Source organism: Protopterus annectens, chromosome 16.part0 (genome assembly GCF_019279795.1).
Source record: "Protopterus annectens isolate FY-2018-M chromosome 16.part0, PAN1.0, whole genome shotgun sequence".
Taxonomy (NCBI): Eukaryota; Metazoa; Chordata; order Ceratodontiformes; family Protopteridae; genus Protopterus; species Protopterus annectens.
The window spans coordinates 119,624,646-119,638,955 of record NC_056750.1 but is presented as its reverse complement, the minus strand read 5'-3'; the positions used below and the strand labels follow the sequence as shown (position 1 = coordinate 119,638,955).

General features: G+C 39.1%; 1 protein-coding gene across 1 annotated transcript in view; it reads left to right on the top strand.

The window, feature by feature from the left end:
* Positions 1-7,806, top strand: part of LOC122790977 (zinc-binding protein A33-like) — a 303,928-nt gene extending 296,122 nt beyond the window's left edge. The window contains exon 3 of the mRNA XM_044058700.1: positions 6,415-7,806. Within this exon, the coding sequence (XP_043914635.1) occupies positions 6,415-6,944 (530 nt within the window). The 3' untranslated portion in view covers positions 6,945-7,806. The remainder of the gene's footprint in view (positions 1-6,414) is intronic.
* Positions 7,807-14,310: the final 6,504 nt, after the last annotated feature.

Here is a 14,310-nt window from a genome sequence, read left to right as displayed (position 1 = left end):
AGCCAGAGTTTTCTCTCCTTAGCCCTTCTATCTCCTCCCATTCTTACACTGTACTTAACTCCCCACTGCTATAAACCTTGCAGATTTATTACATAAATTTGTCATTTGAATATGACATTTTATTACTTCTGTTTTTCCATGATTGCAATCATTTTCACTGTTGCTTTATTAATTTCATTCAATGTTATAGTACTGCTCGATGTTGTGTCTTTCGGCTTTTCCCAGTTAGGGGTCGCCACAGCGGAACTCCGGTCCGCTAATGATTGGTAGTTGATTTTTACATGCTGAGTTACCAGCCCTGATGTACAACCTTCAATGAAGGTACGCCCATTCATGCACATCTCCATGCAGAAGACGCTCTAGCTGAGAATCAAACCGGACAGCGTCTTACTGTGAGGCGACAACGCTATTGCAGCACCACCGCCGCGGGTACGTAATAGTACTGCTCAATATTCCTTGTTATCTGTTATGTATTAATTTTTTCTTTGTATGTAATTATTGAGGAGCTTTTCTCCCCAGGCCTCCACTGAAAATGGGCTCACTCTAGGCCCAGTGGACTTTACTGGTTATCAAATGCAATAAATAAATAAACTTAACTTTTGAAGAATGAATCATAATAGGTACCCAGCAGACTTGTTGTTATAGGAATTAATAAAAACTTGTGAAAAGGATTTGCAATTATTTAAAATATCATGTTATTACTTGCTAAGTGAATTTCTTGAAAGCATGTAATGTCTGGCTCTACTTCCCCTAATATTTTTGAAACCTTCTTTTTCTTCAGGTGGTAATTCAATGCATTACTATCAAGTGATATAATTTAAACTTTTTTTGTATTATTTCATAGGTTCATAGGTAGGTACTAGGCTATCGGCCCGAGGGCCTATATAAGCCTAGCCAACAAGGTTCCCTGGCTTACACCACCCAAGAAAGTTATTTTCCTGTGCCACTGTTGAGCAGAGACACAGAAGTGATCCCCAGGGTGTATTTCCTATTTCCCATCTGCTCATCAAGATTTTTCTTGAAGAGTGCTAATGAAGAACTTTGCTTGACATAGATGGGTAGCCTGTTCCAGAGTATGGGAAGTCTCTGGGACAGGAATCTATCCCTCCAGCATGTCCTGTTTATTGTGGTGACAAGGTTTAGGTCCCTTGACCATGTAGCTCGGAGGGATTGGGATTTCTTTAGGTGTAGCATGTCCAACACTTCTGGGTTTGACATAGCTTTATATGTTAAGCAGAGATCACCTCGGAGTAGGCGATATGCTATGGAGTAAAGCTGGAGTTTTTTGAGATGGTCAGTATAGGGCATCTGTTTGAGGCCAGTAATCCTCTTTGTGAGGTACTTCTGTGGCCTTTCCAGCTGCTGCAGATGTCTTGTGAGGTACATTCCAAAAGGGGTGGTGCACTCTATAATATGTCTAATGAGTGTCGAGCAGAGGGGAACAATGACCTCTTTTTTCCTAGATGAGAACCCTTTTATGATGAGGTGCGCCATATAGAAGGACTTCCTGACTACTGTGGCGATGTGACTATCAAAGGACAGACTGCTGTGCACCTGGGTCCCAAGGTCTCTTATCACACATTTGGTGTTAAGTAGACTACTGTCTATGTAGTAGTTCACGGGTACAGAATTTTTACCAAAGGGGATGACAATGCACTTTTTGGCATTGAGCTTGAGGACATGGCTCTGACACCAGGCATCTGTCTCAGCGAGGCCCTTCTGTAGGATTTCCACATCATTAGGGGACTTGACTATGGTTCCTAGTTTGCAGACATCTGCAAACTTCGTTAGCCAGCAGCCTTCTGTGTTAGCCTGTACTTCAGAGAAGTAGATACCAAACAGGAGAGGTCCCAGGACTGAACCCTGTGTTACTCCACTTGTCACTGGTTTGAGGTCAGATTTGGAGTATGCAACATTTACAGTGTGGGTTCTGTCAGTGAACCAGTTGGTAACCCATCTTGTGATGTAGGGATTTAGACCTAGTTTAGTGAGTTTAGCTATAATTCCAGAATGGGGGATGGTGTCGAAAGCCTTGGCAAGGTCAATATAGGCTGTGTGAATCACCTTACCCTCATCTACGGCTTTGGTGACTGCCTCAAAGAAGTCGATCAGGGTCAGGAGGCATGATCTGCCTTTCACAAACCCGAACTGGGTGGGATCCAGAGTTTGGAGGTTACCAATGTCTTTGTTTATGAGTTCCATGATGATACGTTCCATGGCCTTGCAGACCAGGCTCATCAGGCTCATAGGGTGATTGCCTATATTTCTCATTCTTTTATTAAATTTTATAATTAAGCCATGTTTCCCAGAAGTGAACCCCCCAAAAAATATAATAAAACTGAAAAAAGTTAATATTGAAGTCCATCTACTTAGTATAGTTGAATATCCTATGAAAGCCACCATCTAATGCAATAAGTTAATTGTAACCAGTTCTTTTTTTCACATCTTAAAGAAAACGTTTCTTGACCTCTTTGTGGGAATACCATAAGATTTGCTGATTTAATAAATCTGGTAGGAATATAATTCTGCCATAAACAATGTATCAGGTTGTGATGTCAGTATCCTGCTGTATCTGACTCATTCCAACATGTTGTGTAACATTTCACAGATGGCACATGTCTTGATGCACATTACCAGAGGTATACTGGGTAATGACAGCAGCAACATCTGCAATGCAAAGGGACCTTCATTAATCCAAGTGCACATTCTATGACAGTGCAGAGTTATATACATTTTGTGCCATGGTCTGCAGGTTGCATAACAGTTTTGTTAGCCATAGCTCAAGGGCATATCTGGCATCACCAGTGAGACACGTGAAGGAGGTCAACCTATATTAATGGCTAAAATAAGTCATATGTGTGTGACAGTTATGGGAATTGTGTGCATTACCTGGGTAGTACACTGACACATTCTATTTAATACCCCCTTGGTAGCAGACACTTGGTAGTTGATGGAGTGGAATCCATTATGGTTGATATACAATCATCCCTGTGTCTTAGATGAGACCTTGATAGTGATGCGGATGCAGTTGATTGCATCAAGTAATCTATTTCATAGTAAACCAACATAACATTATTCCGATTCTCTGTGGTAAATGGAAACCACATCAGTAGCTTTATTTGCAAGCCCCTGCTTACACTTACCAAGGGCACCAGAACTTGTCAGAGATCTGGGATGCATGGCTAGACTTAAAAAGGCTCCAGTGGTTGTTACCCTAGTACACACCTATGAACCATGTGCTGCAGCATAGCACTGAGGAACTGGTGGAATACCTATGATGCAGATGCCTGGGACTTGCCTACCATGTCCCAAGTCAGTAACTGGAATGTCCCTGTAGTAGAGACTGACAGTGATACACATGCCTTGGTGTCCATAGGAATCCATATTATATGGATCCTATGTGCCTGGATGTGAGGGTGGCACATGTGTAGCAGCTCCTTTATGGTGTCTCTGTCCATGAGGTATGTCCCTCTCATGAAGGTGATGTTATGTTGGATACAGTCAGGCCTTTAGTTAACATGGAGGTTGATGATCCTTGCTCTCATGCTACAGGGTGCAAGGCTGGCCTCTACTGTGTACATTTCAGCTAATCCTGTTGCTACCCCTATCATTGTAGCAGGGTCTCAATTACTGTTCAGCAGGAAATTGTGGCATGCAACTGCTCTGGTGGCCATGTCACATCATCCATTTTTTATATTTGTTTAAACTTTTCAATCATATTTATCCTCATTTGCAATTAGACTCATCATAATGTTGCTCCATTCTATATCATTATAGAGTAATTTACATAACATGTAAATTTGCAATTAGACTCATCATAATGTTGCTCAATTCTATATCATTATAGAGTAGTTTACATAACATGTCAACCATGGTATCTTTTGTTCTTGTGTAACCTCGTTACCTATGTATCTGAACCAACCATATCTTGCATGTTGCCACTCATCTCACATTTCTACCTTAAACATTGCACTGTTTGTTTCTGAATCCCAGGCTATATGTGTGAAGCACATACAAACAAACTCGCAGCCCTAACACTAGAATACACTAGAAAAAATGTGTTTAGATTTTAATGAAGAAGTTTTTACTGACCACTTTCATATGAGAAAGTTCACACTTCTAGATACTAATACAGCCTGCTATGGTGAGTCACCATGCCCTCCCAAAAGAAAAATGAGAATCCCCTTATACGATGAGTCAATAATTCACACCAGTTAGACACATTAATTAGACATACTCAGTGAGACAGGAACTGACACATTACATGGATGGACTGAGTGAGTCAGTAATTTTCTTATTACATTTATAGACTCAGTGAGTCTGTACCTGTCATACTACATGGATAGAGTTGGTATCAGTGACTGACACATTACGTTGGTAGACCGTGTGAGTCAGTAACTTTCTTATTACATTTATAGACTCAGTGAGTCTGTACCTGTCATACTACATGGATAGAGTTGGTATCAGTGACTGACACATTACGTTGGTAGACCGTGTGAGTCAGTAACTTTCTTATTACATGGATAGACTCAGTGAGTCTGTACCTGACATACTATATGGATAGAGGTGGTGTCAGTGACTGACATATTAAATGGACAGAGTGGATGAATCAGCAGTTCTATTATTTTATGGCTTGACTGGGTGAGTCAGTATCTGATGTGTTACATGGATGAATTTAATCAGTCAGTAACTGAACCATTGCAGTGATAGAATGAGTGTGTCAATAATTGACGCATTACATGGATAGAAGTGGTAAGTCAGTAATTGACATATTACATGGATGAACTCCGTGAGTCATAACTGGCACACTGCATGTAGAAATGTAGTGAATCAGTAAGTGATACATTACATAGATAGACACAGTGAGGCAAAACTGACACATTACATGTGTAGACAAAGTGAATTAGTAAGCAATACATTACATGGATAGAGTCAGTGAGTCTATACCTGACATATACTGCATAGATACAGTTGGTGTCAGAGAGTGACACATTACATGGATGGACTGTGTGAGTCAGTAACTTTATTACATGGATTGATTCAGTAAGTCTGTACCTGACATACTGCATCGATACAGTTGGTGTCAGTGACTGACACATTACATGGATGGACTCAGAGTTTGCACTGACACAATACATGAGACTTGGTGAGTCAGTAACTGACCCATTACATGGATGGAGTGGATGAATCGGTAATTCTGTCATTTTATGGATAGACTGGGTGACTCAGTAACTGATGTGTTACATGGATGAATTTAATCAGTCTGTAATTGACGCATTACACTGACAGAATTAGTGTGTCAATAATTGTCACATTTCATGGACAGAAGTGGTAAGTCAGAAACTGACATATTACATGGATGAATTCCGTGAGTCATAACTGACACATTGCATGTATAGATGTAGTAACTCAGTAAGTGATACATTACATGGATAGACTCAGTTAGTCATAATGGACACATTACATGGACAGAAGTGGTGCGTCTGTGACATATTACATGAGTTGATTCAGTTAGTCATAATGGACACATTACATATATAAATGTAGTGAATTAGTAAGTACTGTATTAGATGAGTGATAGCTAACACATTACATGTATAGACAAAGTGAATTAGTAAGTGATACATTACATGGATATACTCGGTGGGTCATAACTGACACGTTATATAGATCGACTGGGTGAGTCATTAACTGACAAAATACATGAACAGATTGAGTGAGTCATTTTCTGACAAATTACATGGATAGATTTGTTATCAGCAATTACCAAATTTGTTCTTAACAAAGAGTTAATTTGGCACATTACATAGATTGCCCCTATAATGCACTCTAGCATCTCACCAGTACAATACTGTAAAAAATATATTCTCCTGTGCTGATGGTGGAGGCAGTCTACCTCTTCATTGAGCAAACTGAGATATGAATGTTGCATCTGATAATCAAGACATGCCGACTCCTAACAGTTCATCAGTGATAGGCACAGAATAATGGAAAGAAGAGTTAAGTAGCCAGTATCAGCTGCTGACCCAGATCAATTCAGCAGAGCTGACATACTTCAGTGACTGTTTGAGAAATTCAAGTTTCATCAAGCACTACTCAGCCTGCCTGGTGTCAGTTATTAGAAATAATGTTTCATATGTTTGTATTTTGTGTCTGTAAATAGTTTTCCATTCATTTATTCATTCATTTATTTTTATTCATTCATTCATTTTTATTTGATTTATTAACTGAGTACTTTTGTAGAATGACACCATTTAATTAGGAATCTTACCACTGACCAATGTTTGTGAAATGCAGTTTTGTATAGTACACTGAAGATTTAATATTGTATTAAATGTGGTATTCATGACATTTATAAGGTTCTCCATTTTCTTTATGACAAACTTTGTGACTCAAACTGTTTTATTTTCACAGGCTTGTCTCATCTGACCCTGGACCCTAACACAGCACATCCTGATCTCATCTTATCTGAGGACCTGACCAGTGTGAGACATGGTGACATTAGACAGCAGCTCCCTAACAACCCTGAGAGATTTGATAAATATCCCTGTGTGCTGGGATCTGAGGGATTCACAACAGGGAGGCACTACTGGGAAGTGGGTGTGGGGAACAAGACAGAGTGGGATGTTGGTGTCACAACAAAGTCCAGCAACAGAAAGGCGTTAATCGCATTGAACCCTGTGAATGGATACTGGGCTCTGTCCCTGAGGAATGAGAATGAGTACGAGGCATGGGACTCAACATTCAAGCGTCTAACCCTCACCATGAAAGCCCACAGGATCGGGGTGTACCTGGACTATGAGGGAGGACAGGTGTCATTATATAATGCTGATAACATGTCCCACATTTACACCTATACTGACTCCTTCACTGAGGGGCTGTACCCTTACTTTTACATTTCTCATGATGATGAGCCACTAAAGCTGTTTCACCTGAAATTGTAATAAGTACTTGCACACGTTAGGAGTTACTAGTATAGGAACTGCTACAAATTTTTACTGCCTTTACAGTATATTTTTGGACATCATATACAAAAGAAAAATAATTTATTATTGTAGATCTGTTTGAATAAAATAATATTTACATTCTAGAAGTTGAGATAAGATTGGTGCCCTATTGTAAGTTTACAATACTGCAAATCCCAAAATTCAGAAACTTTAAATGTTAAGCACAAATAATATTGAACTGCAGAAGCTGATGTTACACATTTAATGCATTGTTTAGAGGAGTTGATCTTCCCTACATCCATGATGTTAGGAGGCTGTGTCCCCACAATCCCTTATTTATATATACTAACTTTGAAATTAATTTTGCACTTAGTGTATCTTTTTCCATACCTGCTCTTAACTCTCTGCAGTTACAGGTATTACACTTAACATCCTCAGCCTTACAATAAGAAACTGATAAAGTACAGCTGGGGATAATTAGACAGTTAGATCAAGTAGGGTTATGTAACCACTGCCTACTAAACAGATGTTAATATTGTCACATCACAAGAGTTTAAACAATGTTGCTTAACTTGGAAAATAATTACATTATAACTTGAAGTGAAGCTTTGAAAATAAAAAGAATAAGAGTCTTGATATAAATGGAGCTTCTCATGAGTCATATATTAGAGCGATAGTATAACACACACAGGAAGGAAACAAAAATGTCCCATTAGTGTATTTACAGACACATGCTGCTTGTCAGTTTCTTACATGTAGTTGGAAAAATTAATTTCTGGCATTCTGTATTGGCATCAGCTAAATGGAGTTTTGGCCAAGAAAGAAATGTTCTGAAGATTCTGCACCATAATAAAGTGAAATGCTGACTGTAGAATATATTCAGAAATGAACATACATTTGAATGTACTAAGATACATTTTATAATTACTTTTACAGAAAAAAATGTTTAGAATTATCTATACTATTTTCTATACTATAGTGAAAATAACTTGGTAGACTTTCACGGTGGTGCAGCAGTAGTATTGTTGCCTCACAGCAAGAGGTTCTCCCATTCGATTCTCGGCTTGGGTTGGGAAGTGCCTTCTGTGTGCAGTCTGCATGTCCTCCCCGCGGTCGAGTGGGAATTCAAAAGACATGTGTTGAATGGGCGTGCCTTTGTTGAAGGTTGGCTGTCGGGCTGGCAACTTGGCACCATAAAAAAACTAACTGCCAATCATTAGCGGACTGGAGTTCCACTGTGGCAACCCCTAACCAGGAAAAGCTGAAAGACAAACAACAACAAAAAAGTGAGAATAACTTGGTATTTTTCTTATGTTTTAAAGTTGTGTGCTGATGCATACATATTTCTGTAACTGAAAATGTCTTTCTCTTCAACCGTTGCAGTATTCTTAATGTGAAGGATTCCCTGCCAAGGGCGACCTGATGTCCAGCCAGTATATTAAAGCCTTTAACTACTTGCAAGTATCTGCAACATCGCACATAGATCTACTGCATATGTAGGCCATAAGAGCGACATCCACATGCGTTATCTTCAGAACTTCTCTGCTGCAAGTCTGAATGCCATCTTTAATCGTTGGTCTGTTCACACAAGTTGTTTGCTGTTATTTCAAGCCAGTTTCAAATAACTGTCCCATTGTTTTTTTTTTTTCTCTTTTTTACTTACTATTGTTTTGTGACATTTCATGTCATCAAGAAAGGCAAATGTCAGTGTGGGAGACAGATTCCACATAAAGATAGCCACAAGTGCTTATTTTGGTTAGGGCCTACTCACAACCATAAAACTTGCTTCATTTGCTAGGCCTTTGTGCCTAAAACTTTACGAAGTTGGCTGTCCTCGCTTTATATTTATCTAGAGAACCAGCATCTTAAATGCATTATGAAGGACATGATGGTGGGTATGTCTGGGTCTTTTAGCAAGTTCACTTTGAAGAAAAGGCCAAACATCCTACGTATGACTCTTCGGGTAAACCCCATACGTCGGATGTTTTTCTCAAGGCTGGTGAAGGCCAGGAGACCCATCCAGTGCTTGATTCGGATTCCTCAGCTGGCACTGGTACAGAGGTTGCTGTGGATCCAATGACAGGCATGTGCTTGGAGGCTCTGCAGACATCTGTTTTAGATGTACAGGGGTGTCGTTCATCTAACTTGTCAGGATGGAATAGACGAACATGAGTGGGTTCTGTTCAAGCAGCTTTATTATGTACAAACACATCAGGATTGAGGCAAATAACTTTAACTTAGATAAACTTATAAACAGGCTGACTATCCCTCTCATTCATGTTCACTCTCTGGCTGCACTCTCAAAATGGCACTTAAGCTAGCACATGCTTGATATTTATATGCATGTTCAGTCCTTGGAAATGCTTCTTAAAAGTACAATACACACATATTCTACATCATCCCTGTTTGAGAAATGAATCATACTTCCTTGATGACATTGACTGGCATGCAATAAATACAAGATAATTCTCTGACATGCAATTATACAAAACTAAGTGCATATAGACAATCATATCCAGGTTGCTGTGTATTTCACACTAGGCTTAGAGATGCAACCATATTGTGTGATATAAACTCTAGAATCAGGTTTAGCAAATGGAACTGTCTCTGCTGAATGTTCAACCTTAGGAATATCAGGAACATTATCAGCATTGGAAATTGGAATCAAGACATGTTCTGCAGCAAGCACATCATCTGGGTTTCTCTGAGATTTAGAGTCTGTATCAAAGGATCAATGCTGTGATAACAGTTCTGATACAGGAAGAAGATGTCTGCGATTTCTCCTGCACTCCACACCCTCAGATTTCATGACATAGGATATCGGCTTAGCACATATACCTCTTACTTGAACAATCTGGTCAAAACCTTTCACTGTTTATATTCTCACTGTCTCTCCTTTTTTCAATGAACGGAGAAATATGCTCATCTTATCATAACTGGACTTCTGAAAAGAATATTTTCTGAATAGTTGGGCTTTGATTGCTCTGTTATTCTTAGCTTTAGGCCTCAACAAATTAGAACTGATGGGCAGTGTTGTTCTGGTTTGCCTACCTAGAAGTCTTTGAACAGGTGAGTCACATATATCATCATGGGGTATGTTTCTGAGACTGAGTAAATGCAAAAAGACATTGGCATTGTCACATTTTGACTTATCTAGTAATTGCTTTGCACTCTGTACTGCACGTTTAGTTAGACCATTTGACTGTGGATATTCAGGACTGCTAGTAACATGTACAAAGTCTCATTCTCTTACAAATCTCTGAAACAACTGACTAGTAAATTGAGTGCCATTGTCAGATATCAGCTTATGTGGACTTCCGTGTACTGAGAAATTGCATTTCAGTGTAGTAATAACAGTAGTAGACATTAGGTTGGGTAACAAATCAATCTCAAACCAGTTTGAATAAGAGTCGACCAACACTAAGTAATACTGATTGTTCCACTAGAATGTGTCAGTGGCAACTGTTGTCCAAGGAAGTTCAGGAACCTGACTTAGCTGATGTGGCTCTTTTTGCAAATACAGTCTAGTACTATTGCAAACTGAATAAGTTGAAAATCGTCTGTCAATGTCTTTTGCTAGAGAAGGCCAAAATACTAGTCCTCTCACCCTTCTTTTAGTGGATTCAGACCCTGGACGACCACAATGCAAAATTTGTATATATTCATGTTGTAAGGAAGCAAGAACAATACCTTTAGGACCTTTGAAAATGATGTCATCTTCCATCAAAATCTCATCTCTGTAAGGAAAATAAGGTTGCACTTCAGGTAGATTGCTTTGATGGCATTCCTACCTGGATGTAGTGGCTGAGCTCTTGCAAAACAGGATCAGTCTTTGTATGATCCCTCAGTTCATCAAGTCTTGTGGTCAAAAAATTACGCACTTCCATGCCATCGAAGTCGAAATTTTCTGCTTTAAGCTGTTCTGCTGAATTTCTGGGTGATCTGGATAAGGTATTAGCCAGATAAAGAAGTTTGCTTTTTGTATGGATCATTTTGAAGTTGTACTTTTGTAATTTAAACTCATTCTTCGCAATCTTGCTGGAGCAGAATGCATAGGCTTCTTTAAGGTAGTAACAAGAGGCTGATGATCAGCTTCAATCTGGATAACTTGACCATAAATATGATCATGAAACATGAAACATGCAAACATAATTGCCCAAAGTTCCTTCTTGATATGAACATATTGCATTTCTGTTTGGGTAAGAGTTCTAGATGTATATGCTGCTGGTCTATCCTTTTGAAGATGAACTGCACCAAGACCAAACTTTGAGGCATCACAGGAAAGATTAACTGGTCTATTGACATCATAGTACCTTAGTGTAGGTAGGCTGGCAATTTTCTACTTAAGAACATCAAATGCTTTCTGGTGCTGTTCTAGCTATGACAATACAACATTTTTGCATGTTAGCTCTCTTAACTGCATGTTGACCTCAATGTTTTGCATTTCTCTTTCAGGTGCATGTGCCGAATGTTTGCCTATAGACTACAAGGGGGATGTCAGTGTCTTCATTTAGTGTCCCAGATGTAATGTTAGACTATTCACAGGTCTGTATAACAATACGTGCATGCACTTTATAGCTTCCACATTTTAGGTATAATCTCCCAAGTTTCATACATGTTTACTGACCTAATGGTCCATGATCATGATAGCTGCATACTAAGATACTGTGCCGAGAGCCTTCACATCCCTATGACATAGTAGTAGTAACATTGCATCTTGCCCCAAAACCTTACATCATACTGCCTCTTAAGTACAGCCACTGAACACATATATACATTTCACTGTGTATCACGTCCAGTGCTCAATGTGTCTTGTGTAGAGACACAGAGATAGGTACTATGCTTTACATGGGTGGAAAGTATATGCCCAAAGCAAACACAGTCCCCAGGTTATGACACTGTCCCTGACACCATTATCTTTATTTGGTAATGCTGTTGCAGTCTCTGTAAGGTGTGTTGTGTATATGTACAGATGTCTGTATATGTGGCACAACTAACAGAGGTAGGTCATAGGTCAGAGATCACCTTCAGTTAGCTAATCTGGGACAGATAATTACACACCTTGCTATGCCCGTCTAGGACATGTGTGAGGTTTACGGTCACCTTAGTCATATACATTATGAGCATATCTGCATGTTTCAGGTGTGTATTGAGGTTACAAGACAGATGGCTTATTGCAAATGATTGACCTAATGTGTGTAAAGTGTGATGCCTATGTGTATCCACTGACCTTCATGCCATGATGTTTCATGCTTAACAATGGAATATGCCAATTAAATGGACTGTTTAATGTCTGTTAGACAAACATTGCTGTCAACCTGTGCTTCTACATCTAACAATGTTCATGTTAACTGGAGAAGTGCTAATGTAGTAAGAGCAGGAAATGTTACAAGGCCCATGCCTACACATGTTTAAACATTGAGCTTAATGGCATGTGTCACACATCATTCATTGGTCCCATTGAGGCTTGTATGTATGATGTGAACCATATTTGTGGAGTTGATTATGGGCACAGTATGCAATTGTGTGTCATATTTCCACAGCAGGAGTCCTATATGTACATGTGTACATCACATAGTGGGATGACAAAAAAACAGCTTAGGGCTTCACTAGTGTGCACTCCACATTCTCCCACGGAGTCCGTCTGCACAGATGGGTGCTATGTCAGACATCTTACAATCTACCTGCTCAGATAGTGAATTATAGGTTGTTACGTTTGTATGTTTGTATGAGGCTGTCATCCATAGCTCAGACACAGGCCTATCCATAACAAGTGTCCTGTCTTATTACTATCCTGGATATTTACTACCCTGCACCTCGGTATAGCAGGCCAATGCATGATCCATAACATATGTTTCCTTTACCCCATCCTCTCAGCGTATCTGTTAAAGCAGGAGTTATGGATAGCATAATGTGTTTGTGTGGTACCTGGATGTTGAATGTTCAAAGGCTTTGGCCAGACCACAGTAGGTTATATGGACCACCTTGCCTACATACACACCTACAGTGCCTTAGTAAAATGAAGACAGGCTGGCCAATTATGATGTAGCCCTCAGAAGACCAAAATGTGTACTATCCAGGTATTGCATATCCCATATATACTTTCTGTTCAGTACATGGTGATGTGTTCTCTAGCTGTACATATCACACATTTAATTGTTTTGGGGCATACTATTTGTAATGTTGATGGGGTATAACATTCCAAGGTCTGTATGTCATCCCTGCTTTTTGTCAGGAATGTGTGTGAGTATGACGGTCGATACTGATTAAGGCAGAGGTGAGGCTTTGATTGAACTGTGCACACATCTGAGGTACTGCATCACTGTAGAGTGCATGTACAGCTCAGCCATGCATATTGTCATGTCACATACAAGATGTTTTCCTGTCATTTGCCAGTGCAGTTTTATCCAGCGCAGCACTAAGCCTGTGTGCATGTCAATCCACAGGTAGTCTGGTTGGCCCTATGTAGTGCTGAGAGGGATACAGGTTGCACTGAATCCTCAGGCCACTGTATTGGCAAACTCTGAGGCTTAGGTATAAGATTTTAAAAAGTGCATAACCTCTGGCCATATGTTGCTATCTTGTTTTAATAGATAGCTTTACTGCATGACCTGCAAAAGTCATAACTGTGTTCAAATCTTGAAAGACAAAAACAGAAGCTCCAGTAAGCCACGAGTACCAAACACTGAAACGCACTTTAATTCACAAAATAAGAAAAAAGCGTTTTCGCTCCTGCAAAAGCAGAAGCTTCTTCAGCATACACAAAGTACAACTTCACATGATTTTTAAAACCTTCACGAGTGACAGGTTGTTGATGTCACTTCCTGTTGATGCACCAAGAGTGCAATAAACTAAAAAAACATACCACACATACAAGGTTTAAAATAGTAAAATATATGTCAGTATGTAAAAAATATGTATAAAAAATATGTGTAAAAAATTATGTATAAGATAAGGCAAGCATTACATAAACACAATTTCAAAACAGCCCTACCTGTATGAATACAGGTAAATGAACAGTATCAAAACCCCAAAAAAATGAATGTAAAGATATGTAATAATTAAATAACACACCATTACATAATAAAATAAAATAAAATAATAACTAGACTATCAAAAGAATAAAGTGATGATAAGAGGTACCTAAAGCACTCCTGAAAGAACTAGAATTAAATTGGATTGACACAATGGTTCTTTTCAAAAAGGAACACAAAAACACTTAAATAAGCCAATCCAATTACCTAAGATAACTTCTATACTTCAACATACATGCAATATTGCAGTTATCATAAGAGAATAAGAGAAGCGATAACGCACTCTCGAAACACATTTTGAGTAATAGCGGTCACAGCTTCCAATTCAT